The sequence below is a fragment of the Manis javanica genome, chromosome 13 (genome assembly GCF_040802235.1).
Source record: "Manis javanica isolate MJ-LG chromosome 13, MJ_LKY, whole genome shotgun sequence".
Taxonomy (NCBI): Eukaryota; Metazoa; Chordata; class Mammalia; order Pholidota; family Manidae; genus Manis; species Manis javanica.
The window spans coordinates 99281651-99309422 of NC_133168.1; the positions used below are offsets into that span (position 1 = coordinate 99281651).

At 58.4% G+C, this 27772-nt stretch overlaps 1 protein-coding gene across 5 annotated transcripts; it reads left to right on the forward strand.

Moving 5' to 3' along the window:
• Window positions 1-2159: 2159 nt before the first annotated feature.
• Window positions 2160-26959, forward strand: TJP3 (tight junction protein 3). Of its 5 annotated transcripts, none has more exons than XM_073220612.1 (21): window positions 2170-2406; window positions 12935-12991; window positions 13126-13235; window positions 13982-14084; window positions 14303-14654; window positions 15611-15714; window positions 16167-16326; window positions 16576-16684; window positions 18449-18507; window positions 18729-18795; window positions 19000-19156; window positions 19464-19572; window positions 19643-19880; window positions 20320-20531; window positions 22175-22270; window positions 23977-24047; window positions 24437-24647; window positions 24714-24814; window positions 25224-25511; window positions 26288-26334; window positions 26734-26959. In XM_073220612.1, exons 2-21 carry the CDS (start codon window positions 12944-12946, stop codon window positions 26834-26836), a joined length of 2745 nt encoding a protein of 914 aa, XP_073076713.1. In that variant the 5' UTR covers window positions 2170-2406; window positions 12935-12943; the 3' UTR covers window positions 26837-26959. The 5 variants fall into 5 exon arrangements, 4 of the variants coding, with proteins under 4 accessions (XP_073076716.1, XP_073076713.1, XP_073076714.1 ...); XM_073220613.1 differs by lacking the exon at window positions 2170-2406 and adding an exon at window positions 9609-9763; XM_073220614.1 differs by lacking the exon at window positions 2170-2406 and adding an exon at window positions 9617-9751.
• Window positions 26960-27772: the final 813 nt, after the last annotated feature.

Sequence of the window (27772 nt, forward strand, 5' to 3'; positions counted from 1 at the left end):
TCAGAAATGCTCCCCTTCAAAACAAGGAGACAGTTAAGAAAGGAAAGAGATGGAGAATAAGACAGAGAATCGGGGTGAAGGGAGCCCCCAGGTGAGGCATGCTCTGTCACAAGAGCCAAGCCAGAGTAGAGAAGTAGAAGGGCTCCGGGGAGCTGATGGGTGCATGGATGAATACGGTGTGGTGCATCCGCACCCTGGAACAGTACTCAGCCTTAACAAGGAAGGACACCTGCTGCAGCGTGGATGGACCTCGAGGGCAGGGTGCTCAGTGACACAAGCCAGACACAAAAAGACAGATCCTGTCTGAATCCACTCCTCGGAGGTCCCCAGAGGAGCCCCATCCACAGAGACAGAAAGTGGGTGGTGGGGCCGGGGGCTGGGGGTTAATGTTTCAGGGTGACAGAGCTTCAGTTTGGAAGATGGGGAGTTCTGGAGATTGGGGGGTGGGGACGGCTGCACAGCATGTGAATGTGTTTCGTGCTGCTGAGCTGTGTACCCAAAATGGCTAGTACGGTAAATGTTATGTTATGTCTATTTTACCACACTTTAAAACAAACAAAGGCTCCAGGAAGAGGTTTTGGATACATACCATGGACAGAACCCCTGAATCATCCTGACTCTGTCTTAAGGGAAGATTTAGACCCGTGGTCCACAAAGCGTGGTCCCTGGAACAGCAGCAACATTATCCAGGGGCTTGTTAGAAATGCAGGTTCTCGGGCCCCCGCAGCCCTCCTGCCTCAGCAGGTGGCGACTTCAGCTTCCGGCCTCCATGAGACCCCAGGGCCGTTCGGATGCCTGAGTTCGAAACCACCGGCTCAGACAACCCAGGAAGGGCTGGGAATTGGATCCGTGACACGGATGGTGAAAACGAAGCAAATTAAAAAAACAGACTTCTGGCTTGATGCTGAATTTGTCCTGGCGGGAAGTCAGTACTAAACGGAAAAATCAAACGTGGCAAAACAGGCGTGACGTAGAGGCGCAGAAGTGAATGTCTGCACAACCAGTTCAAAGAAGCGGGAGAGGGGGCGACTCTCGGAAGGGAGAAACGGTGGGGTAGCAACGGCGTCTGCTCGTTTTCACGAACCCTGATGAGAATTCCTTCTCAAGTGCACGCACGTAAAAAAAAAAAAAAAATCCCCGAGTTATTGCAGGGGTGGGGGCTGAAGAGGACAGTCGGGGAAAGGAGAGGTGGGGCCAGGGGCCTGGTGGCGCGGTGGTTCTGCTCCTCTGGTTCCGCTCTTCCTACATCCCTGCTCCCAGTCTGTTCCCAGTTTGCAGAGTGGGAAACTGAGGCTGCCCGGCTGGGTCCGGTTGCCTGGTTTCTGGCGCCCCCTGGTGCCTATAGCGGCTACTACCTCCAGCCCTGGGTAGTCTGCAGGTAAGAGGGACTTAACGCATCCTCCATCCATCCATTCATTCAGGCCACAGATATTTACTGTGTACCAGACACTATTCCAGGCCACAGGGACACGGGGATGACCGAAGCAAAACTCTCAATGAGGTGACATTCTAGAGGGGACAAACACACAAAGACCCAAGGTAGTTCCAGCTGCTAATAAATACTTGGAAAATAGTCCAGATGTGGACCAGCGTGACAGAAGGTGCTCCACAAAGACGCTCAACAGAGAATGTGTCAGTATGTATTGCGTGCCTCCTCCAGCACGGCCTGATACAACTATCAAACAAGCCAATTAAAACTTAAAATTCCAAACGTCATTTAAAATTTCCTAGTAATCACATTTTCAAATGTAAAAAAAATACACACACAATGTTTTCCCCAGTGGCTTCCCCAGAGCCACCCCACTGGGCAGTGGTTGAGGATTGTCGACAGGATTCGGGCTGGTCAGTCATGTAGTGGCATGGAGGCCGCATCTGCGCTCAGATCTGGAAGGTGGGAAGGAGCCAGCTCTGCCACAACTACCGGGCAGGTGGCGTGCCTGGTGGAAGACGCAGCAAGCGCAAAAACTCGGCCAGCCCGGATGCAAGGCAGGCGGTGGGGTGGATGGGGAGGGGGAGCCAGGAGGCATTCCATCCATTCAGTCCTTAATTTACTCCCCAAACGCTCCCGAGGACCTGCTTGAACGTCCTATGCGCACGGCGTCCCTGGCTTCCGGGAGAGCAGGGGTTAAGGCCAGCTGCTCCCACGTGAGGACACCTTACGACAGAGCCACACACCCAACCAGCCTCCTGCCTGGCCTCTCTCAACACTCTCCATTCGGCCCTGCAAGTTTGTCCGCTGCGCCACCGGGCCAGGGACCTGCCAGCCTGTCGCCACCACAGGGGAGGAAAACAGGTGGGGAGGCCAGAGCTCAAACCTCAGGTCCCTCCCCAGCCCCGCATGCCAGGCAGGCGCCAGGGCCCCCCGCTCCTGCAGCCTGCCCAGAAGCCACCCAGCCTCCTCAACAGGTAAGTCCCCACCCTGCTGTGCCAGGACTGGGCTCTCCACCACAGAGTCCTGGGACCCCCAGTCACCTGTCTGCTCCCTGGAAACCAGGAAACTGCCGCTCCTGTGTGGGCATTTGACATAATTCCTAAGGGATTATCTCGCTGGCAGTTACTGCCTCTGGCAGCCTGCCCAGGACGCCAGAGCCAGAGTCTTAAAAGGGTCACTGTTGGCCCAGGTGGTGCCAGGGGGCTGGAGGGTTACAGACTGGTCTCTGAACCTCCCAACTGCAAAGGGGAGGCCCAGGAAGGCAGGAGGCAGGAGGCAGCCTGGCGCCCGGTCAGTGTCTGGGCCTCTGGGAGCTTATTGGAGGTTTTCAGAGGCCGCTTCCGCCTTCTCCCTGCTGCCAGGCATGCAGAGGTGGGTGACAGGTCCGGGGTGGGCCTATCCCGCTTACCTTGATTTCTTCTCTAGTCCAAATCCCCCAGTGGAGAAATGCAGGAAGGTGGAGGGTAGACAGACGGTTGTCACAACAGGCCCCAGCAGCCCAGAACCCACACAGAACAGGGGCTGGGTGGCAAGAGTTTTTTCTGGGTCATTTGTTCTCAGAAGTGCAGGACAAAGAGTGCTTCCCAGGCAGCCAAGTGTCCAATTGCATCTCAAGTCTCTTTGTGTAGGACAGAGAGGACTCCCTGGGGCCAAGGAGAAATGGGCGTCTGACTCTCAGGTACAGAGCCAGCCTGGCACCTGGGGTCCCTCCTGGGGAACAGAGAGGCTTGAGATCTGGGGTCTGTGGGTTAGAAGAAGGGGATGTGTCTCAGCTGTCAGATCCCACCCTGCCTGGGGTTTGGAAAGAAAACCCACAGAGTGAAATCCATCCCGCCCCCAGCGACCTCACCTACCTGGACCTCCGCTTTCCACTCTGCAAAATGGGTACAGTAAGAGTCACTGAGTTGTAGGGCTGCTGAGAGCAGCAAAGGATAGGCTGGGTAACAGACTCTCGGGCACACAGTGGGTCTGGGAAAGCTGTCCCGCCCAAATCCAGAGCTCAGAATGTATGGCCGCTCTCAATGTCCCGTCTGCCGTCCTGTCTGATGAAGGTTGAACTCGGGCTCAGAGAGGAGCAGCCACTTGCCCAGGGATGCACAGCAAAGCAGGGCTGTCAGGCGTATAGGAGAGCGGGAGGGTCTGGGGACTGCCCCCACCCCCCAGCCAACGCCCCAGGCTCAGCATCTCGTAAAAGTCCTGCCTCCCTTCCGCGTGGCCCTGAGTTCTGGGGAAAGTCCACAGCGGGGAGTTCGGGTTCCTGTTCCTCCTGGGCCTGGCCTGGCGCCAGGGGAGCAGTGTTTGCTCAGGTGGGGCCTGACAGCCTTTGGAATGGGCTGAGGTTAGCCAGAGACACGGGAGGAAGGGCTGCCCGGGCAGTGAGCCTGCATTCATCAAGCGCCTACTATGTTCCCAGCGCTGCTGCAGGCCTTGGGGACTCACCAGGCAACGAAACAGACAGAGGTCCCTGCTCCTGTGGGGCTTGTATGTCGGTGGAAGACAGACAAGACACAAGAGCCGTAGTGAGGGAGGAAATTGTATCCTAAAAGGGTATCCTGGGTTAGAGGGTGTGTGCTCTTAGGAAGAAAAAAATGGAAGAGCTACCAAAACAGAAGGTATTTTTTAACCTTAGACAAGGCGAGGGCTTACTGAGAATGTGACATTTGAGCAGACTTGAAGGAAGTGAGTACTCCAGGCAGAGGGGCACGGAGCATGCAAAGGCCCTGAGGCAGCACGGGACCTGGCCGGTAGGAGGAGCAATGAGGAGGCCCTTGTGGCTGGAGCAGAGTGGGTGACAGGGAGAGAGGGACAAGGGGAGGGGAGGGAGGGGGCCGGGCAGGTCATGCAGGGCCTTGTGGGCAGCTGGGAGGACTTGGGCTTTGACCCCTAAGGAGGTGGGAACCTGGAGGGCTGTGGGCAGAGGGGGACCTGACTCAAGTGCTCGCTGGCGCCCTCTGGTGGCCACTGAGGGGAGGACAGACTGGGGAACCGAGGGAGGAGACTGGGCTTGTCGAGGCAGGTGAGGACGGTGGTCCAGGTGGGGGCGGAGGAGGAGGGATAGCAGGCCGATTCTGGAAAGATCTCAGTAGAACCAACAGCATTTGCTGATGTAGGACGGGCAGACTGGGTTCCAGGGTGATCAGGAAGAAACATGATCAGAATGTTCTGGGGCTTGAAGACTAGAATAGGTGAGAGAGAGACAGGTAGGTGGAAATCTCCTGACCCGGGAGCCTTGACTGCCAAGCGAGGTCTTCTAGTGCTACGGTGTTAAAGGATAATCTTTTCCCCAAAAGGGTACAATTTTGATTCTCACACTAATATAACACAAGCAGGTGCTTTATGAGTACTTAACTCATGAATTAATGTGGGGAACGGTAGGATTTCACAGCCTGTTCAAGGGAGAAGTTAAAGAACACGAGCACACATACAGAGGCATCAGGAATGTTGAAATGAATTTACAAATAGATGCAAAGGTGGCCAATAGCCATAGGGCAATAATCGATGGTCTCAAAGGACAAAATTCATTCGTTCTAAATTCTACGGACAAGAATTGTTGCAGCGCCACCGGGTTCCTATAATCTACAGGATGGTAAAAGGGGATAAGAAGCCCTGATAATTTAGGAGATTGCCCCAGAGCCTGGAATTGATCAGGTGCCTGATAAATCTGCTAGGGAGCTATTGAATGCTCTTGAGCTAAAGCCACACTTTATTAACTGCACAGCCACTGGTGGGAGTATTTTTTGGACGTCTGCTCCACGCTGCGAGGCTTATCACTGTGGAATCCTGAGTGTCTAGTACAGTGCCTGGTATGCAGTAAGCGCTCAATAAATGAATAAATAGCTCATGGGAAGCACGTGGATTCTGAACAGAGTAGAAATAACAGTGCTGTTATGCTGGAATGACAGATTGTGGGTGCAGTGGCCCCAGCCACGAAGCAGGTTAGGATTGGCAACAGAGCCGTTGGCAGGGCCTTTGATGGGTGGTGTTTGGGGAGCTGGCCTGGGATACAGTTGTGGAGGACAGACCGAGGCCAGGGACTGTAAGAAAGGTGTCAGGGGTCTGGGTCCGGACCCCCCCGCTGTTGCACACAACGACAGAGCCTTGATGCACCCCCTCCAGCTCTGGGGACACCGATTCCTCTTCATTTTTTCTCCACTGGGGGCTTGTCTTCGTCCTTTGGCCCAGAGTGGAAAGACAAAGGGCCCCCTAGCAAACCTTTCTGTGCACCTGCTACGCCCCAACTTCTGAACCTTCCCAACCGCACTGCCTCAACGTCAGAACCAGGTCCCCGTCACACAGACGAGGACACTGAGGCAGGAAGTAGCGAGGACCAGCTCTTCTAAAGCTCCCACCTGGGGCGTGGGGGGAACACCCTCACCAGCCCCTCCAGCTATGGTCTGCACATCCCCCTCACCTTCCCTGCCCTCCTACATCAAAGCGCCCTCACCGGGGCAGCCCAGGGACCCCGTCGCCAATCCTGGGCCGTCGCCAATCCTGGGGCATTCCTCTGTCCTCACACGCTTGCCCTGGCGGCCGCTGCACCCGGAATCTGCCCTTCCTCCCACCCCAGCGCCCTCCTCTCCCCGTGCTGGTGCCGCTGCTACCGTACCCTCTGTCCTCAAACGCAGAGCCCCAGGCCCGTGCTGGCCAAGACGTCAGGAGCACCTCCAAGGAGGCGTATTCCACAAAATCCCGGACCCGCCTCCTCCGGCCCATGAAGGTGGTGGACCACGGGAAGCAGGAGAGAGCTATGCGCGCTGAACGCGCGGTGGGACCCGGGTGGGGGACCTGGGTGGGGTCCCGGGGCAGGAAAGGGACCTTAGTGAAATCTGAATCGTCCGCAGTTTAGTGAGTGGCGATGAGTAGGCGCTTTCCTGGTTTGTGTGGTCATGGAAATGTGAATGTGGAAGGAACCGGGTGTGAAGCACCATGGGAACTCTGACTTACAGCTCGGCTTTTCGGTCATCTTAAAATGACTCTGAAATAAGATGTTTATTTAAAAAAAAAAAGAAAAAAGGCAACAACCTGCAGGGCCCCCAAGGTTCGACAGTCCCGGGCCCAGCTCCTTCCTCTCCCGCAGAGGTTTGCCCTCCCACCCCAGCTGCCACCAGAGGGCGCGCGAGCACTTGAGTCAGTTACCCGCTCTGCCCACAGCCCTCGAGGGCTCCCACCTCCCTAGGGGCCAAAGCCCAAGTCCTCCCAGCAGTCCCTGAGGCCCTGCATGACCTGCCTGTCTCCTCCCTGCCCTTCCCTCCCCCCACTCCCCCTTACTTGCTCTGCTCCAACTACAGGGACGTTCTCACTGTTCCTCCCACAGGCCCAGCCTGGTGCTGCCCCAGGGCCTTTGCACCGGCTGGCCAGTCCACCCAGAACACCCAGATCTCCCCTCTCCCTCAGCTCCTTCAGATCTAATTGTTCCCTCTGTCCGGATCTCTCTCACCTAGGCCAGTCCTACTAAACTCAGTTCTCATCTTTGGGGCCACTCCACAGGGAACCCCTCCTTGAGCCCCCAGTCAGGTTGCGCTCTGTACAGACAATCTCAGAAGTCTAGGTTGCATTTTTTATATACGTTAAGTGATGATTCAGTTATGGTCTGGTTCCCCTGAGGACCCTGGGCTTCCATCAGGGCAAGGACTGGGCCTCTCATGGGTCCTGTGTGTACACAGTGGGCGCTCTGTAAATGCTGACGACTGAGGCACAGCCCCGCCTCTGACGTGGCAGAGCTGCTTCGGTCGGACGTTAGACCAGGTATGACCTCAGCCTCCTGCAGCCCAGCAAAACAGCCCCCACCAGGCAGACCCCTGGCCCCCTGCGTGGACCCCACTGGCTCCCTCCTGACTCTGGGGGACCTCAGCCTAGGTCCCCGTCTCCCCCCAACCCCCACCCCCCAGGCCTCAGTGCCCCGGGAGGCACTCAGAAGGGGCCGAGCAGGGTTATCTCCAGGCCCTGCCTTCCCCTGCAACCTCTCTTCCCTCGCCCCCTCACGCTGAGCCACACTGTCCGCTCCTGGTTGAAGTTGGTACTGCCATTTCCAGTGCCGAGCCAGTGCCTATCATTAATGTACTTGGCCGCTTGTAGGGGCTTAGAGCATTTTTGCTTAGTTAATGATGGGGTGGATGGAAAAATGAATGCTTAAGTGAATCAGATTGAATAAAAACAGATTTTTAACTCCTAAAAGTGATCTGGAGGTCTGGGGTAGGAGGAATGGTGGGCTCAAGGCCAGCTCCTGAGGCCTGACCATGCCCTTCTCCGAAGCCCTGCATTTAAGCACAGAGTCGTCCCCTGGGTACTGGGGAGCCACTGAATGTTCTTGAGCAGGGCGTGAATATGTGAGGGCAGTGCTGTGTGGCTGCAGGAAGACTGTGTGTCCTGGGACAGCTGCCCCCTTCACGGGGTTGAGAATGGGCTTTCTCCACCTCAGTGCTATGGACCTTTGGGGCTGACCATCCTCTGCGGGGCCACCCTGGGCACTATGGGGTGTTGAGCAGTGTTCCTGGTTTCTAGCCCCTCAATGTCAGGAGCACCTCCCCATTTTGACAACTAAAAATGTTTCCAGACATTGCCAAGTGTCCTCCAGGGACACATCACTATAACAAGAAACACCCGTGGAGAGTGGGGGTGAGGGGGTCAATCAGAACCAAGTCCAGCTCCTGCTGTCCGGGCTGGCCACTTGACCCAGCTGGCTTCCGTTTTCCCAGCTGTGCAATGGGCACAGGAATGTCATGTGTAACAGTGGCTAGAGTGAAACAAGTGCTCAATAAACATGAGCCGGGCGCCTCACTACCACCACGCAACCCATTTATTCTGTTGATAATGCTGATGAGTCCAGCGGGAATCAGGACGTGCCCCTGGCTTTAACCAGACCCATCAGTTATATTCCCAAGTAATCATAGCTACAAACACCTATACGCATGTGCCGGTGGGGAACTTTATGTTTTCCCTATGACTCATTAAAACAAACACACAGCTATGTAAAAAAACATTTGGCCTCGTTCTAGCTGAAATCATTTAAAAAACATTATGTGGGGAAAGGCTGAGCTGCCTCCCTCCGGCTCTGAGGTTTCACATAGACCCTTGGAAGGGGCTCCTGCCAAGGTTTATTGCCTTGGGGGCCTATGAGGACCCTCGAGGGGCCGATTCTGGCTACTGGGGTCTTTGTATTCGTGTTTTGGGGAAAACCGCGGCGGTGAGGGGTGAGAAGTCAGCTTTGGGGACCTTCAAGATTTTGATTATATTGTCTCCCTTGTTCACTTGGCAAACTCTTGGCCAACTTTCAAAACCCTAGCTGCCATGCCCACTCTTCCAGGAGGCCTGTTCTGATCCCCCGGTTTCCTCTCTGCCTCTTCCCTTCCCACAGCCTGGGGTTCCCCTCTGCCCAGTCTTAATTGGATGAGGCTGGGAAAGGCTATCTTTGCCCAGATTTGCCCCTTCAACCTTGTTCTGAGGTGGGGCACAGGGGAAGCTGGGCCTCCGCTGCGTGTTATTTCTTTGCAAAGCAGGAAATATTAAGTGGGTGGGGCCCCTGTCAGCTCCGCCCATCCAGGTGACTTCCTCCTTAATAACCACCGGGTAGAGGGGTTCTGGCCCCGGTCCGCGTAAACCTCGGTGTTGCCCTCATGGTGGGTGGGAAGGAAACCCGACCTTTACTCCCAGGAGCTCCAAGAATGTCCCGCGGGCCGGCCCCCGCCCTCCTCAGCTCGGCCTGGCCCAGCGCTGGGTGCGAAGACCGAGCCCGGCGGGGCAGCCCCGGACTAGGGCCAGGGCCCCAGTGGCGGCGGCTGTGCGGCTGCAGAAAGGCGTGCCGCGGGCGGGCCTCGCTGAGCGAAATGGGGTACACTGGAGATGGGGTGACCCGAGAAAGACCGGCCCTGTGTTCCAGGGGCCTCTGGCCCTCGACTTGCACCCAAATCCAACAGGCCTCCCAAATGCACCCAAAAGCGGGCCCGCTTCGTGGACGGAAACCCTGGGAGCGGCCGTACCTGCGGCCGGGTCTGCCTGCAGCCGCCGGCTCGGGGCCCAGCCGGGTGGGAAGCCCGGCCTGGAATTCCCGCCCCAGGGCCGGGATCCCGCGGTGGGGGGCGGGGGCGGAGGGCCCTCCCCGCGTCCCGAAGGCGGGTCGCGGCCGGGGCGGGGCCCGCAGGGGACGCGGAGGAGGAGGGGCAGGGGCAGGGGCAGGTGCAGCCCCGAGCGGCGGAGCCGGCGGTGCCCTCGGCACCGCAGCCCTCCCCGGCCTGTGCCCGCACCCAGGGTGGGGACCGACGGACCGTTTCCTGGCCCCGCCGGGGAAGGGGCGCTGGAGAGCCACCGGGGGGCACCATGGCGGTGAGATTCCAGGCGAGTAGCCCGCCGAGGGCGGGAGGGGGAGGGGATGAAGATGAGGCACAGTTGGCGCCTGGCGTCAGGGCTCCGGATGGGGAAACTGAGGCCCAGGGCTTTGCGGCGGGTAGCCCGCGCCTGCCGCTTCCGCAAGCTGCTTCCGGGGGCTTCTCTGGCCCGGGGTCGGCCTCTGTTACTCGGTAGAATGGGTTCAAATCCTGATTAGGGCCAGCGAGTCAATGCCTCCCCGCACCTCATCTGTAAGGGGGCGATCGTCCTTTTAAAGGAGGGAGTAGGGAGGGTTCCCAGGGGAAGACGGGTCTTCAGCGCCTGGCACGTAGCGGGTGCCCGGGTCCGGTCCGGGTGACGCCTGACCACTAATGTGGTCGGGAGGCATCGGCCTCGCCCGTGGACTGGGGCGGCTTTGGGGAATGGGCGAGGCTACTGGATGGGGACCACCATTTAGTGGGTGCCTACTGTATACTCCCTGTGCCTTTACTGGGAGCACCTCACCTCCGGGGATAGGGCTTGGACCCTCACACCCAACATACTGGGTCTTACATCAGGCCCCAGGGTAAAGTGAGGTCGTAGGGGTACGTGGCTCGCCCCTGGCCACACCGCCCGGGGCTCTGGAGCCGGCAGTTCTGGTTCCTGGACATCGGGAACAGCTCCCAAGCCCCCTCCCCCTCTCTGCCCGCTCTCCCCGCCCCCCCGCCATTGTTCCCGGAGGTGGGGGCGGGGCGGGGAGGACCGCAACCCGGGAGCCCCACGCCAGGCGCTGTGTGACTCGGTACTGCCTGTCCCCTGGGGACCGGCTGTTTGTGTCCTCGCTGTTTGTGTCCGGCGCGGGGCAGGGGCCAGGCCCAGGTTCGAAACTTACCTTGACGCGCGGCGCCGAGGGGCCTAGGAGTGCTGAACACACCTGGTTGAGTTCCTCCGTGTGTATATTTGCCTTTTGTCCCACCACGCATTCCTCAAACTGCAACGCTGGGGTTCCAGGGTCCCTGCTTGGCCCATCAGGAACCCCCAGACTGGAGGGGTGTATGGGAGAGAGGCTGACTGGGACAGTACAGGTTCCAGTAATCGGGTCTGTGAGAAGCTCTGAGGACTATGAGCTGGCGGAAGAGTCAGTGGCACTAGGGCTCTGAAGGATGAATAGGAGTTTGCCTGGAGGCATACAAAGGCTGGAAAGGGGGCCGATATTGGAGGGCCCAGGAGGTGCTGATGGCCATCACCAGAGTAAGCAGGCAGACCCACCCACCCACCCAGCCTTCACAGTCCAAGAGGAAAGATCAGAGAGGTGCAAACTGATTAAACAGGATCCTTTAAGATGGTTTTGGATGCTGTAAACAAAATGGAGTGCTGGGCACCAGGGAAGATTGGCTAGACAACTGGGTTCCCTGAGCGCACCTGAGAGGCAGGGGCAGCTGCTTGTAAATCCTGGGAGGTGTCCCAGGCACAGGGGACAGCAACGGTTTGGAGGTGGGCCGTGGGGTTAGGCTTGACCTCTGCTGCCGGGGAGCCGGTGGGTTTAACACAAGGCCTCCAGGGTCCATGGAGGCGAACCCACACAAGTCGGGGCTTGCTCAGGCCACCTGCCTCTGCTCCCCCACCCCTCCCCCGAGGCCCCTTGATTCCCTGAGGGCAATTTCTTAAAATAAAGCGAAGAAATAAAATTTTCAGGAGGCCATTTGATGACCCACAGTATAAAGTCAAAGCAAGTAGATAAATTTTGTTTTGAAACATAAGTTCAGAAGAAAAAAATAAGCAGAAAGATGCTGGGGCCTGGTGGCTGAGAGCAAAGGTGTGCGCCAGGCCCCCCTGCAGCTGTGCAACCCTGGGTGAGTTACCGACCCTCTCTGGCCTCCTTCCTCCCCTGGTGCTACTTTTCAGGTCGCTCGGGATGAAATGAATGGGACTGTGTGAAGCGTGTCTGGGTCGTGTTGCAGATTCCTATTATGCGAAGGGGACCAGTCCTTACGACCCCTCACCGCAGCTGCCAGGGCTCCGGACCCTGTTCCGATTTGCATGCATGGACTCCCTGCCCGCCCCCTGCACCTCGGTCCCGAAAGACAACAGGACAGCGGGGCGGGGAGGGGGCGCCCATTGTGCAGGCGAAGCTGAGCCGGAGAGGCAGGAGCTCAGCCAGCAAGAGGGTCTGAGCCTTGGGTGGGCTTTGTTCCTCTGTCCTCAGCCCCCTCCCCACTCCCTGGGGGCCAGGAATGCGGCTCTCCCGGAGCCTGGAAGCAGAGGCAGGGGAGGACGCCAGTGGAGGTTCCTGGATGGGGGTAGTCACCCACTCTGCTGAGCCCAGCTGGGGAAGATGGGCCAGGAGGGGAGTCATGTCTGCAGGGCTCCCCCAGGGAGCAGAGCAGTCCAGGCTGAAGTTCAGGGATGGGTGGGGGTGGGCTCCCCCTTTCTCCCAGGGTCTCCTGGCCATTTAGTTCTTATCTGTGCCATGGGCATGGAAGTAACAGAATCCAGGTCCTCACCCGCCATCCCCTCCATCAGCAAGTGGCTTCCTTCTCTGGGCCTCAGTTTCCTCTTCTGTGACGGGATAGCCGAGTGCCCCTTCAACGGCTGGATTAAATGACATCGTGGGAAGAGCATCCCGTGCAAAGGCCCTGGGGCAGGACTGGGCATGGCGTATTGGAGAACAGCCAGGAGGCCTGTGTGGCTGGAGCAGAGGGAACTCTGTCTGGCGGGCTTGACCAGATCCCCCCAGGGACTGAACCAGACCTCCCATCCCAGAGGACGAGGGACAAAGAACTCCCCTGTTCTCTCAGCTCCTGCTCATTTGCTCAACCTAACCATGGCTTTTGGCACTATCAGTATTCGGGGCTGGGCCATTCTCTATTGGGGGCCTTATTGGGCACTGGAGGGGGGGGCTGAGCAGCTTCCCTGGTCCCCACCCACTCGATGCCAGGAGGACCCCCCAGTCATGATGACCACAGATGTCCCCACCCACTGCTGAATGTATGTCCTGGCGAGCTACCCCTAGTTGAGAACCACTGACTTAAATCCATTTTGCAGATGAAAAAATGGGGGGTCTCAAGAAAGGTTGCAACTTGCCTACAGCCTCCAAGCACGGGTGTCGGAGTCAGGTTTCCCACCCAAGGCTGGGGACCCTAAATGCTCCCATGGACCCACTGTGGCCACACACTCACCTTCCCTGTCCCCTCCCACCAGGTGTTGGACATGGAGGAGCTGACCATCTGGGAACAGCACACAGCCACACTCTGTAAGGTGAAGACTCCCCCTCTCTCCGTGGCATGTGTGCCGGCAAGATCAGTGGCTTGGCCCCATCCCGCCCAACAGGAGGGGAGAACCTTCAACCCAGTGGGATGCCAAAGCCCACGTCGTTTCTCATCCCTGCTTAGGACCCCCGCCGGGGCTTTGGCATTGCAATCTCTGGTGGCCGAGACCGGCCCAGTGGCGCCGTGGTTGTGTCCGATGTGGTGCCCGGAGGGCCAGCTGAGGGCAGGCTACAGTGAGTATCAGGACAGCCCGGTTTGGCAGGGGGAGGGCACGTCAGGGAGAGACCTGTGTGGGCCAAAGCTAGGAGGCTGGAGAGTGCCTGGTGCCTTCCAGCTCTGCCAACACAGGGCTTGGAGCTGGCAGCCAGATGGAGTCGTCCATGCAGCCCTCACGCTCCCTGAGGCATCTCCTGGCCCTGCCCTGTGGTTCTCCGGCCCCACCTGGTCCCGCTGCCACGGGGCCCCAGGGCACTCCTGGAATGAAAAGTCCTGGAAAACTTTCTGGCCAGTGGGAAGGAGACGTGGTGTTCTGAGCTTGGAGACAGGAGGGTACTGGGAGTTATGCCGGGAAAATGGTTCTGGGACCTGAATGACTGACAGGTGATACGGCTCAGCCCAGAATCAAGGACCCGCTTCAGAGAGAGAGAGAGTATATGAAACAGGGAGAGAAGGGGAGAAAAGCAGGAAAAGGGGTCTGCAAGAAAAATGTGAGGGATTTGGAGATGCCAGTTGAAATCACAGGTTTCGTCCTGCAATCACATTTCATTATTGTCATGGTTCTGTGATCGGCCCCATTTTACACATGAGGAGACTGAGGCCCAGGAAGATAAATGTCTTAGTGACCCTGGGGACACCAGAGAATGAGAGCCAGGCCTTGCAGACCCGGGGGTGCCTGCCCCGAAGGCAGGTGCTCGGGAAGGCCCGGGGAGAAGGGGGCCCTTGGGAGGACGCTTCCCCGAGACCCGGCCTGCTCCCCCAGGTTGGGGGACCACCTCGTCATGGTGAACGGGGTCTCCATGGAGAACGTCAGCTCCTCCTTTGCCATTCAGATACTCAAGACCTGCACCAAGCTGGCCAACGTCGTGAGTGGGGGCCTGGTGGGGGGACCCCGCCCTCGCTGGGCCCCACCCGGTCCCGCTGCCCACAGGCGCCCTAAGTGTATGCTTCGGCAAGCAAGGGGGATCCTGTCCCCACCTCACAGCTTTCATGTGGAAGCCCAGAGAGGAGCCAGGGTCCCCCAGGGCTGCCCAGTGGGTGGAGCATGGCCTTGAGCCAGCCCCTACTCTGCCTCCCTCGACAGACGGTCAAGCGTCCCCGAAAAATCCAGCTGCCTGCCACCAAGGCCAGCTCCCCTGGCCCGAGACACCAGGACCGCGATGGGGAGGACGGGCCGCGGAGGCTGGACGAGGCCAACCACGGCCAGGGCTACGAAGGTGACACGTCCAGTGGCTCTGGCCACTCCTGCGATGAGCGCTCCCGCCGGCCGAGAGCTGGCCACCGGAGCCGGGCCAGCAGCCACGGGCGCAGGAGCCCGGGCAGCGGCTCCGAGGCCCAAGGGCTGGCCCTGGTGTCCGGCTTTAAGCGGCTGCCTCGGCAGGACGTGCACATGAGGCCAGTGAAGTCGGTGCTGGTGCAGAGGCGGGAGAGCGACGGTGAGCAGCCAGGCGTCCCGGACATCCAGTCCTGCGTGATGTGCGGTCAGCAGCATTATGGCCCCTAGGGACGTCCACATCCTGGTCCGGGACCTGAGGACGGGTCCCCTCACGTGGCAGAGGGACTCTGCAGAAGGGGGTAGTCAAGGCCCCTGAGATGAGGTGGGGGTGGCCGGGGGTCCCGGGGCCCAGGGTCCTCACGAGGGTCCCTATGAGGGGGGCAGGAGGTCAGGGTCAGAAAGACGGGAAGGCGCGGCCCTGCCGGCCGTGCAGATGGAGGAGGGGCCCCCAGCTGAGGCCGCGGTGCCTCTAGAAGCTGGAAGAGGGGGACACACTTGTCCTGGGGCCCCCGGAGGAGCCGGCCCTGCCCGCCGGGATTGAGCCCTGTGAGGCCTGAGACAGACTCCTGACCTCGGAACCGTGAGAGCATCAGTGTATGTTTTAAGGCCGCTCTGTTTGTGGCAGCTGGTCATAGCGGCCCCAAGAAATTCACACCGTGACATCAGTAGGACGTCATGCATTATGGTCACCTTCATGACTTCAACAGCATGGACATGACCTCTGACCCACCTCTGTTCTTAGTGCCGTGACCTCAGACTTCTGGTCACCATGTGACAAATTGCACAGGGCCACCTGCCCCCACATTGTCATTTTAATGATGAGTCGCATCCCCAAAACTCTAATTGTGATGTGACTAGGTATTGGGTGGTGTGACCTCAAGATCCCCGAGGTGATGTCGTCAGGGGGCCGGGAGAGGGTCTGGGCTCTCGGGCCCTATGCTGACCTCCCTGCCATGACCTCAGAGTCATCACATCGGCTGCTCGTGTCGGGACAGCCCTAGTGTAACATGGAGGGAGCTGGCCTGACTCCCCGTGGGGTTGTGGCCCAGAGGCTGAGCTCCGAGGTGAGCTGGTGATCCTGTTCCCAGGCCCTGCCTCAGTTTCCCTCCTCCCCAGAGTTTGGAGTCAAACTTGGCAGTCAGATCTTCATCAAGCACATCACGGAGTCGGGCCTGGCTGCCCGCACCCGGGGACTGCAGGAAGGCGACCTGGTCCTCCAGGTGAGTCCAGGCCTCCCCTTGGGGGGGGCAGGGAGACCGAGGCCCGGGGGGCAGCAGTGTGACCGAGTCGGCAGAGCTGGCCCCGAGCCATCTGCCCTCTGCATTGTTGCCTTCTCCCAGAGGTTGGTGAGGACTCTGCAGGACTCCCCTCTTCCCATCTGCTGCTGATCCACTGCCAGATGTCCATTTCTAGGTCCCCCTCTGGGCTGTTTCTAGTGTCCTCAGAGTCGCGTGATGAATCAGCTGGTTACAACACCAGTTCCCAGACCTGCCCTATGTGGTTGTTGCTAATGGTCAAGACCCGGGCTCAGGGGAGTGGCTCTGCTTGAAGAGCAGGTTTATCTTCAGACTCCTGTCCTGAAAATCTGTTTCCAGGGACCCTGAGGAGTTGTCTGTTTCTAGTCTCCTCTCTCATTAACCTACTTCCTCTTTTCCTTCCTGGTCCATTTTAGATCAATGGGGTGTCCAGCGAGAATCTGTCGCTGAGTGACACACGGCGCCTGATCGAGAAGTCGGAAGGGAAGCTGACCCTGCTGGTGCTTAGGGACCAAGGGCGGTTCCTGGTGAACATCCCGCCAGCCGTCAGTGACAGTGACAGCTCCCTCCTGGATGGTGAGGGGCCGGGAGGCAGGCCCTGGGGCTTGAATAGAGAGCCAAGCAGGAGCCGGCTTTATATATATTATATTGTATTATATATTCATAACCTGGCTGTGAGAGACTCAGAGAGGGATAGAAACCTGCACCAGGTCACACAGCAAGTTGGGGTGGAGGTTCCCGGCCTGATGCTGGCCTTAGGCCCCTGTGATTTGAGTCCAGTCTGGAAGGCATGACTGTGGCTGCTGGGACGCCCTCTCCCCACAGACATCTCAGACCTCGTTTCGGAACTGTCTCAAGCGCCACCATCCCACATCCCACCACCACCCCAGCACAGGCGGCCGAGCTCCAGTACCAGCCGGGCCGACTCCCCCGTGTACGTACCCCCATCGTTCCAGAGTGCTCGAGCAGGAAGGGAACATGGGCATACCTTTTCTGATGCGGGATAACCTTGAGGGTGCAGTCCACGTGGCCTGCTGGGAAGAAGCCTCCCCTGTCCACACCCAGGTCTCCCAACCCCCAGGTTGTGGCTCTGGCTTCTTAGTCCTGGGAGAACCTGATGTGCATCACCTTAAAGCGGAGGGAATTGAACTTTACAACACATCGTCCTGGCCGACTTCCATATGCATTAGTCCGTTGGCCCAGTAAGGCCCCTTTTGGGGTTTTTCTCTTGGGGGCAAAATAGCCCCAAATGTGTGCAGGATTGGAAGATGCTTGTTCATTACACTGATGCCTATACACGAGAATAACTGACAGTCCCTTGCACGAGTGTCCTGTGGCTACCGTAACAAAGTGCCACACACTGGGTAGCTTAAAACAAAATTTCTCTCCCAGTCCTGGAGGTCAGAGGTCCCAAATCAGGGTGTTAGCAGAGCCACGCCCCCTCTGAGGGCGCCAGGGGACAGTCTGCTCCACGCCTCTGCCCTCGCTTCCAGGAGCCTGCATGGACCAGCCACCTCCTCCTGAATGCTGTCTTTCCTCTGCATGTCTGTCTCTGTCCACATTTTCCTATTTTTGAAGGACAGCAGTACTGTTGGATTAGGGGCCCATCTTTCTGCAGGATGACCTCTTTACTAACTGACTACGTCCGTGACAAACTATTTCTAAACACTGTCACATTCTGAGATACACGGTGGGGGGAGTTGAGGACTTCAGTGTAGAAATTTTGAGGGAACACAATTCAATGCCTAAAACACGTAAGTGCTCAACACTTGAGGATTAGGTAACAGGCAGCCCACTTAGGCCTTCTGCCCCTGAGAGGTGGCAGCCGCTTCTGCTGCCAAGGGCTGTGTAACAGATTGCCGCGGGACCCAGCACCTTGAAACAGCAGCCAGCGGTTATTACCTCGCACTGTTTCTCAGCATCAGGAATCGGGGTGGCTTCACTGGGTGGTTCTGATTCACGGCCTCACGGCGTTCCCACTGAGATGTTGTCTAGGGCTGTAGGATTTGGGGGTGGGTGAGCCCCTTGTAAGCAGGAGGGAGTGATGCCAGAGAGGCCGGGCACATTGGTGAGAGCAGCCAGGACGGAAGCCGGCGTCCTCAGCACCTGTCAGACACGACAGACCTGCAGGCCACTGGGCTCTGTTCACACAGACCGACCCTGGTTCAGTGTGCGGGGAGGACACGCAGGGACTGCCAGGTAGGCGGGGGGCGGTCCTGAGGCCAGAGGAGGGCCCCTCCCCAAAGCCCCAGCTCTTGGGGTGCTAAATGGCAATGACAGAAGGAGATGGGGTGTGTGTTCTGAGCCCCTAGTCAATGCTGTGTGAGATTTTCCTCCCTCCCTACAGTCATCATCAGAACATATCCTTGCTTGGGAACACTAGACAGTCATGAACAAGGATGCCTGGAATGTGTGTTTACAATGACAGGGATGATGCACTTGGCATCATGTGGGCTGAATGGACGGGACCGGACTGTAGACACCAGTGCCATTTCTCAAGGGGTTTTGGGGACTCTTGAAAACCGTACTGGGCATTTCCACTTGCACACAGGCAGGTCTGCATCCGAGGAGCTCGCTCGATGGGCTGCTCTGATGCACTCCTGCTCCACGGGGGAGAGTTGGGGGGCACAGTACACATTACAATTCTAAAAATCACACCTATTCCCTCCCATCTCACTCCCAACGTGTTCTCCACCAGGGAGAGCCCCCTGCTTCGGCAGGAGAGCCCAGTGGATTCCAGAACCATCTCGGAACCAGGTGAGCACCCTTCCTCTGACTTTTCTGATCCCAGCCAGTGAGGTGGTTCCAGGTAATATGGGAGAGATTGGCGTGGGCCTGAGAGGTCAGGACCAGTTCCCTGGGAAGATCAAGGACTGGGTGACAGCACTGCGCGGGGCACAGACACCCTAATGCCACAGTCCGGCACCTGGATCCGCCCTGAGGGGGGTGCCTGGGAGAGACTGGCTGTTCCCTTTCAGACTCCCCCAGGCAAAGCGCCTATGACATCTACAGGGTGCCCAGCAGTCAGAGTATGGAAGACCACCGGTATGTGCCCCAAAGAAAAGCGCCCCAGCAGGAGACTCCTGCCCCCTTGGGCACCCTAACCCTGCCCTTCTGCACCAGTGTGTGGACAGGGCCATAGCGAGGGGCTGCCTGGGAAGCAGGGTGGGGGGGCAGGGGCTCTCCCAACAATGCCCAGCCTCCTGTCTGCCCACCCCGGCCTGACCCACCTTCTACCTCTCGGGACAGGTACAGCCCTGACTCCAGGGTGGTCCGCTTCATCAAGGGCACAACCATCGGGCTGCGGGTGGCCGGAGGCAATAACGTGGGCATCTTTGTGTCGGGGGTGCAGGAAGGCAGCCCGGCGGATGGGCAGGGCATCCAGGAGGGAGATGAGATTCTGCAGGTGAACAGGGCGCTGGCCAGCCTGATGGGGAGAGGGTACCAGGGGGCCCCCCACGTCTGGTACATCCTGTGTGTCATTCCCTGGGGCCACCCTGACACCATCAAGGCCCCACGGACAATTTAACATTCTAATGTCAGGGCCTTGTCGTCGCTGACTGGGCCACCACCTGTTCCCCTTGAGCGTTTTCCTTGCGCCCCGTCCCCGCTGACCCTCTTCCGGGTGGGCTTGGTCCCGAGGAAGAGCTGGGATCCCGTCCTCGGTTACGGTTACGGGGCCGCGTCCCACCCTCGGGCCGTTGTCCTGGCAGGTGAATGACACGCCTATGCGGAACCTGACCCGGGAGGAGGCAGTGCAGGTGCTCCTGGGGCTGCCCCCGGGCGCGGAGGTGGAGCTGGCGACGCAGCGGAGGCAGGACGGTGAGTGCGGCGCGGCCGGGGCGGGCGCTTGGGGCGCGCAGGGAGGCCGGCTCACGGGCGCCCCCCGCAGTCTTCCGGCAGGTGGTGCAGGCCCGCGCCTGCGACTCCTTCTACGTCCGCACGCACTTCGAGCTGGAGCCCAGCCCGCCGTCCTGCCTGGGCTTCACCCGCGGGGACGTCTTCCACGTGCTGGACACGCTGTACCCCGGCCCCGGGCAGAGCCGCTCTCGCGCGGGCCACTGGCTGGCGGTGCGCATGGGCCGAGACTGCCGGGAGCTGGAGCGCGGCGTCATCCCCAACCAGGGCAGGTGCGCGGCCACGGTGCCTGGTGCCTGTGTGGGCTCGCGGGGCCGCTGCCACGAGACACCACCTGGTGGCCTACAGCAGCATGCACGTGTCACCCCACGTTCCGGGCTCAGAGCCCCTAAATCCAGGCAGGCAGGGCCGGCCCCTCCGGGGGCCCCGGGAGAACCGTGTCCCCCCCTTCCAGCTCCTAGAGGCGCCATGGCCTCACCTCGGGGCCCCCTCCTCCGTCCGCACTGCCGGCAGGGCTGCGCCTTCCCATCCCTCTGATCCTGATCTGTGCCCCCCTCATAGGGACCCTCGTGAGGACCCGGGGCACCCCCATCTCAGGGGCCTTGATCTAGTCCCTCTGTGAGTCCCTCTATCACGTGAGGGGACCAGGTTGGGACACCTTTAGGTGTCACTCTGCTGACCCCAGCTCCCAGTCTCCTGTCCTCTCCCCAGGGCAGAGCAGCTGGCCAGTCTGGAGGCTGCCCAGAGGGTCCTGGGGACCGGGCCTGGCACCTCGGTGGGCTCTGGCGCTCGGGCCGAGTTCTGGCGGCTGCGGGGTCTCCGTCGGGGAGCCAAGAAGACCACCCATCGGAGCCGCGAGGACCTGTCAGCTCTGACCAGACAGGGTCACTACCCGCCCTATGAACGTGTGGCGCTGCGAGAAGGTGGGGCCCGGGGTCAGAGTGGCCGGGGAGCCTCACACAGGAGCCTCAGGAAATCCGGAGCGAGTGTTCACCCCCGGAAGCCACAGTCCATACCTCTCCTCTAGCAAAAATACCCACTTTTAGTTATTTTGGGGCATAGAAGGAGACAGGAAGATGACATTTCTGTCTGGATTTGCCTGTTGTGGACGTGTCACAGAAATGGAGTCACACGCCGCGTGGCCTGTGTCTGGTGTCTCACTGAGCACCGTGTGGTCGGGGTCCGTCCACGTTAAGGGACGTGTCAGGGCTCCGCTCCTTTTCACGGCTAAGGGGTGCTCCGTGTGTGGGTGGCCCACGTTTGCTTATCCATTCCATTGTTGTGTAAAATCAATCCTTAAAAATGAATTTCTATTCCTAATTGAAATATGCAGGCTACACATACAATCTTGAAAAAGAGATGGTTGAAAATAATTTTAATGATTTATTTTTTAACATGTTATATCCAAAATATTATTCCAACAGATAATCTATTAGTTTATGTTATTAATCCATGTTATTAATGAGATATTTCCTTTAACGAAGTCATCAAAATGCAGCATGTGTTTTGCACTCAAGGGCACATCTCTGTTCAGATGAGCCACGTTTCAAGTGCACAGCAGCCACACGTGGCCGGCGGCTGCTGGACAGCCCACTGAGGGGGCTTACACACTTAGTGGGCACTGCTTTTGCGGGTGGTCAGCTTGAGGGCCACAGGCCCCCTTGAAAATGCGTGCATCCTGAACAGGCGTCCAGACCAAAACCTGCACACACGTGTTCAGCAGGATTCACAGCAGCCAAAGGTAGAAACAGCTCAGATGCCCAAAGCGCATGAGTGGATAACAAAATGTGTCCATCCATACACGGAGAATCACTCAGCTGGACACCCTGTACCCCGGCCCCGGGCAGAGCCCCAGGGGTGAAGCCCTGACAGGTGCTACACATGCACAGACCGTGAGTGCATGGTGCTCAGAGATCAAGACACCCATAGCCCCCTGGTGTGTGACCCCATTTCTGTGACAACGTCCACAGCAGGCGAATCCACAGACAGAACATGGGCTGGGGAGGGGGTGGGGGTGACTGCTGATGGAGGTGGGGTTTACGTGTGGGGTGGTGGAATGTTCTAGAACTAGAGGTGGTGCTTGCACAACACTGAATGCCACTGAAATGTACACCATAAAATGCACAGGTTAAAATAGTCAGTTTCATGTTAGATGTATTAAAAATTAATTTTTAAAAAATGTTAACATTTAAAAGTTTTAAGTTAATGAATTAAATAAAAAACTAAATACATGCACATGGAACCAGCCCATAAGTCATAGATCCTTTCCCCCCGTGAGCACCAGGGGGCATGGAACAGCCTCGTCCAGTTTCCAGGACAGAGAAAATTAAGGCCCTTGCCCACAGCCTCAGGAGGTGGGATATAAATCCAGTGCTGAGGCCTCTCAGTAAAGCCTGCAGCAGCAATGGGAATAGCACGTCCCCTGGGCCAAGGACGCGCTGAGATGCTCTTAGCTGCTGCTCCAACATCCAAAAAAAAAAAACACTTAAGAGGCCACATACTTAATCCTACCCCCAGCCTTTGCCATAAATGGGATCCTGATTCTTACTGTTTCCCTGCCCCTCAGCCAGCTTCAAGCGCCCCGTGGTGATCCTGGGACCCGTGGCAGACATCGCGATGCAGAAGTTGATGGCTGAGATGCCTGACCGGTTTGAAATCGCAGGTGAGAAGCCAGGTCCCATAGCAACCTTGTTGGTGAATCATTTCCCAAGCCCGACCCAGGCCCGGGGACTGAGGCAGCTGGCAAGGGTCCTGCTAATGATGCTGTTTTGGGGGAAAGAGGTATAGAACCACCATGGCAAATATGAGGCAGTCGAGCCCCCATCGTCTCCTCCAATGCCTGGGCCAGACATTCCCAATCAAAGCTTGGCACTCTGGGTGGAGCCTCGGAATCCTTCTTAACGCCAGGCAGTCATTGCCAGCTGAGCCAGCGTGCCACCTGTTCCTTCATTTGTTCAAGAGATGTTTACTGGGCTCCGGCCACAGCAAGATGGGGAACACAGAGGAGGTCCCCTGAGGGGACCAAAAGTTAACAACTAGAAACAATTAAGCGAGGGGATGGGGTCAGCAAATGGCAGCTCTTGGCCCATCAGCTATGTGTTCCTACGCAGCCCAGCAACTAAGAATGGTATTTATATGGTTTACATGATTGAGAAGAAGTTAAAAAAAAAATGATGTGACATGTGAAAATGACATGAAATTTCAACCCCAGCATTTGTAAAGAGAGTTTTATTGGGCCAGGGCCTCACCTGCTGGTTTGGGTCCGTGGGTGCCCTCCAGCTCCAGCAGAGGTAAGGGGTCTTGGCAGAGAAGGCCAGGGCCGAACGCGTTTACTATTCGGCCCTTTCCGGGAAAGGGGTGCCACGCCCTGGGCTCCAGCCCGCTGGGAATGCTGGGAACAGAGCAGGAGGAGCGTGGGATGGGGCTGCGGGCGTCCTCAGGTGCTTCTTGGAGGCGGCAGCAGTTAAGCTGGGCCTTCAAGTTTGGGAAGAAGCCAGAGAAAGGTTCCAGGCGGAGGGTGAGCACATGCCCAGCGGGACGAATCGGGTGCCCTGGGCATAGAAAGGCGGAAGGGGGAAGAGGGCGGCAAGGACAGATGGGAAGCAGGGCGAGCGTGCAGCACCCCGGGGGCTCCGTGAGGAGTTGAGCTTGGTTCCGAGGGCAGCGGGGACCCGCAGGAGGCGGTGAGCCGGGGAGAGAGGGAAGCGAGCAGGGCCCGGGGGTGACGGCAGGGTTGGCTGCACGCTGTGCGTGTGCTTACTTGCAGCTGAGCTGTGCACTTAAAAATGGTCATGGAGGCACATTTTATGTTTTACGTGACACACATTTTACAATACAAAAACAGGCGAGGTTGCGTCCTCGCCTCCCATTTAGGGCCTCAGGACGGTGTGTGGCTCCTCCATCAGCCACCAGGCTGTCCAGGAGGGCTTCCTAGAGGCAGTGCTCCACCTCAGGTCCAGGAGAACAGACAGGGGACGGGAGAGCTGCTTGCTTTGGGTCGCAGACTCGACAAAGACCTGGAGGTAGGACCAAGCCTGGCAGAGTATCTGGACCACAGACTGCTTCTGTCTCCGGAGCGTGCCACTCATTGGCTGTGATCCTGAGGCTCAGCTTCCCCATCTGTCAGATGGGCGAGTAGCAGCTGCCTCCTCGGGAGGATGTGTGGGGTGAGGTCAGGAGGGGGTACCGAGTGCACTGCCGGGCGTGCAGCCAATGGGAGCAGCTCGGAGGCTGGGATTTCTCTCAGGGTGATAGGGAGCCTTGCTGGGCTCTTGAGCAGAAGAGGGGCAGGTAGACATGAACTGGGGGAGCCGGTGGGGGGGAGCGCCCGCCCTCCTGAAGCGGCCGGTCACCTCTCCCTTCCCACAGATAGCGTGCTGAGAGCAGACAGCCCCTCTAAGATCATCAAACTGGACACTGTGCGACTGATCGCAGAGAAGGTAAGCAGGGCCCTGCTGTGGGTCTCGTCTCATCTCATGGATTGGGAAACCGAGGCCCCAGAACCCAACCTGTCCCCCACCCCCGACTCCTCAAATGTAGTCTCCCACAGAGCCCCGCTTGGAGGCTTTGTGACACGGGGGGTTGGGAGGGAAGAGCCCGCCCAGGGTCCCAGCAACAAGCCTTGGGGACAGGCAGAGAGATTCACACTGGGGCTCTGGTTCCCAAGACACTGGGAGAGGCTGGAGTCCACTCTGACCACAGACTTCATCTCCATCTCTCTCGGATTCTTCTGGCCTGTCTCTGACACTCTGGCCCCGGGTGTTTCCCTGCTGTCTGTGCCTCTCTCCTTCTCTCCCTGCCCACTGTGCCCACTGCGGGCCTGGCCCAGGACAAGCATGCACTCCTGGACGTGACACCCTCGGCAATTGAGCGCCTCAACTACGTGCAGTACTACCCCATCGTGGTCTTCTTTGCCCCCGAAAGCCGGACAGCCCTCAAGGCACTGCGCCAGTGGCTGGCACCAGCCTCCCGCCGTAGCACTCGCCGCCTCTACACCCAAGCCCAGAAGCTGCAGAAGCACAGCGACCACCTCTTCACAGGTAGGGCAGGATGGGGGTCCCGGGCAGGCAGCGATTCTCAGCTGTGCTGACACCCACTCCCCGCAGCCAGCATCCCCCTGTGCGGCATGAGTGACGCCTGGTACCAGGAGCTCAAGGCCGTTATCTGTGAGCAGCAGACACAGCCCATCTGGACGGCTGAGGACCAGGTACCCAGGCCACAGTTTGGGGCCGCTGTTTGGAGTGAGGGCTAGGTCAAGGGTCAGGGGCTTGGTCAAGGTCAAGAAAGATGTGACCTGAGGTTATACTCCTGACCTGGTCCACGGGGTGGGATGGGATGGGGCCTTGGTCATCGGGGTCTTCTCTTGGTGCTGTGGGTAGGTTTTGGGGTTGGGGGCTCAGCCTTGAGTCAAGCAAGCGTCAGTGGTCAGAACTCATCCTCATACCCAGGGCGGAGACTTAACTTGAGGCTTGAGAGTCAGGGTCAACTTGAGGATGAAGCTCAAGGGTCCTTAACCTGGTTTGAGGTTGCAGTTTCCCAGGCCTCGGCTTGTTCTGAGATCAGGATGGGCCTGGACTGCAGGGCATTGGCTCAGCCAAGTCACACCCACCCCACAGGTGGACGGCCCCTCGGAGGACACGCTGGACCTCCCTCACCACGGCCTGGCCGACAGCTCTGCAGATCTGAGTTGTGACAGCCGGGTCAACAGCGACTACGAGACAGACGGCGAGGGCGGCGTCTACACCGACGGCGATGGCTACACAGACGGCGAAGGCGGGCCCCACACAGACGTGGACGAGGGGCCCCCAGCGCCAGCCCTGGCCCGGTCCTCAGAGCCCGTGCTGGCGGACGAGCCCCAGAGTCCGTGGCATCACAGGAAATCCTCGGGTCACCGAGGGGCCCGGGTGAGCAGGGCGTGAGGGTGACCTGGAGAGGGTCTCGGGCTGGGGCAGAGACATACCTGGGAACCCGTCTCCTGCCAGGATGACAGCAAATAGAACTTCTCTGATCAGATCAGTATCTGGGGTCCAGACTTAGGGTATGTGAACCCCTGAGTCACTGAACAACTTAAAGCAAACATTTGAACCCCTGCAGGAGTTCCTTTATTTGGGATTCAGGAACAGATGGCAACAGTCCTGACCTCACAGGGTGGTTGCTGAAGTCCCAGCCCATAGTAGTTGGGTGGTTTTTAATAACATATTCACTTAGCACTTACTCTGTCTGGGGCTGCCTCAGCTCCCCAGTGCCTTTCTGTGAATCCAACAAGAAGCACCCCTTCTTCCAGACCCTCTCCAGGTAAATGTCGAAATGCACAAATCTGTGACATCCCTGGTTTGAATGGTGCTCCCTGGATTTGTTCAGTGCCTGACCTGCTCAACTGTCCACAGCAGCCTGCTTATGGGCAGGCACTATTCTGAGCACTCATTTATGAACTCCCAGTGACACCCCTCTGAGGGAGCTTAGACAGGAACCCTGCTTGCCCCTTGGCTGACGGGCTAGAGGATCTCAGCCTTTTTTCTCGTTCCAATCGGAGACTGAGTTGCAGACTTGTGTGGGGGAAAGAAAGCCCATGGGCAGCACTGCCTGGACCAAGGGTGCGGGGAGGCAGGTGGGTGTGGTTCTTCATCCCAGTACATCACACTTTTGGGGGGAGTGTTAACCTCCTTCCTCCCTCCCCAAGGTGGATGGTCACCACCCCCAGGGTCGGGGGCAACAGGACAGCATGCGGTAAGAGCCCCCGCGCTCCAGGTCGCGTGAATCCCTTTCCCTGTGACTCAGGCTTTGGGAGTGAAGTGACCTCAAACCAAACTATGCCTTTGTGGTGCCCTTGGCTTAGTGGGCAAGATAAAACCAGACAGAGCTCCTCCAAGCCCTGTGTAATCAGGGCCAAGGAAGTAGGAATCTTCTTCCTAGGAGGCCTGGGAAGGTGGCCTGAAGGTTGGGACACTGGAGCTGGGGCTTTGAAGGATGTGTGGGAGTTTAAAAAAAAAAAAACAACACAACACAGGGCCTGACCCCTAAATGCCCACTTACTTATCTCTATCCATACCCTAGCAGAGTCAGTCTTGAGTATAGGTAGGTAAGTTCACACCCTCCCCACCCACATCCTCTATTTCTGATCCCCAGGACATATGAGCAGGAAGCTCTGAGGAAAAAGTTTACAGGAGCCCGAGATGTGGAGTCCTCTGATGAAGATGGCTACGACTGGGGCCCGGCCACTGACTTGTGACCCCTCGTGGGTGGCCAGCTGGCCCGTCATCCCTTTTCCTCCCTGGAGCTAGGACTTGGTCCCGTAGAGAATTGGGAGCCCTGTCTCTCTCCTCTGGTCTTTAATAAATAGAGTATTTTCACAGCGCCGGCTTCTAGTGGCTTCCAGGAAGGACAAGGGGCAAAAGCCAGGGCCTGCATTTCCTCTCTCAACCCCAGACCCTGCTCTGAGACTCTGTCCATTCAATAACCTTAATGTTTCCTTCAGAAAATAACCTAAGGCCAGGAATCTTTTGGGGGCCTGACCAGCCAGGGATGCACTGGAAATGGAGTTGCAGGCACGGTAGGGGCAGGGGCGTGGGGAGCACGGCCAGGCCCAGGTATATGGGCTGCTCTGGGCCTGCGAGCAGGCCGGCATTGTCTTGTGGACCTGGGGGCAGGAGAGGAGGTAGGCGGTTTGGGGCAGCACTGGGCTGGCAGGGGAACCCCTCTGAGCACCCCCCACCTGCATAGCTTGCTAAAAGCCGCTCAGTGATGTGGGTGTGAGGCACAGCCACCACGCTTTGCGTGTTAATCCTGATGCTGCAGTGCCCCATGCAGATACTCGTCATCAGCGATGGGGCCCTGGAGGAGACTGCAGGTGTGGAGGGGACCATGCTTAGGCTGCCCACCCCACACCTGGTCCTGGGCTGTGGCCCTGTGCCACTGTCCAATGGCAGGCCATGTGCACCAAGGGGCCTCAGGCCGACTCCACCAGGGCCATGTCCAGGCCCCCACCAATGCACACCTGGGAGGGAACGCAGGTGGGGCAGGAGGGCCCACCTCTAGAGCAGATGACATTATCAAACTATAATAAACCCACTAAGTGATTCTGGAATCTTCCCTGATCAATCCAGAGCCAGTCAGCTCTGCCTACTGTTCTAGAATTCTCTCCACTGGTCTAGGAGACACACCCAAT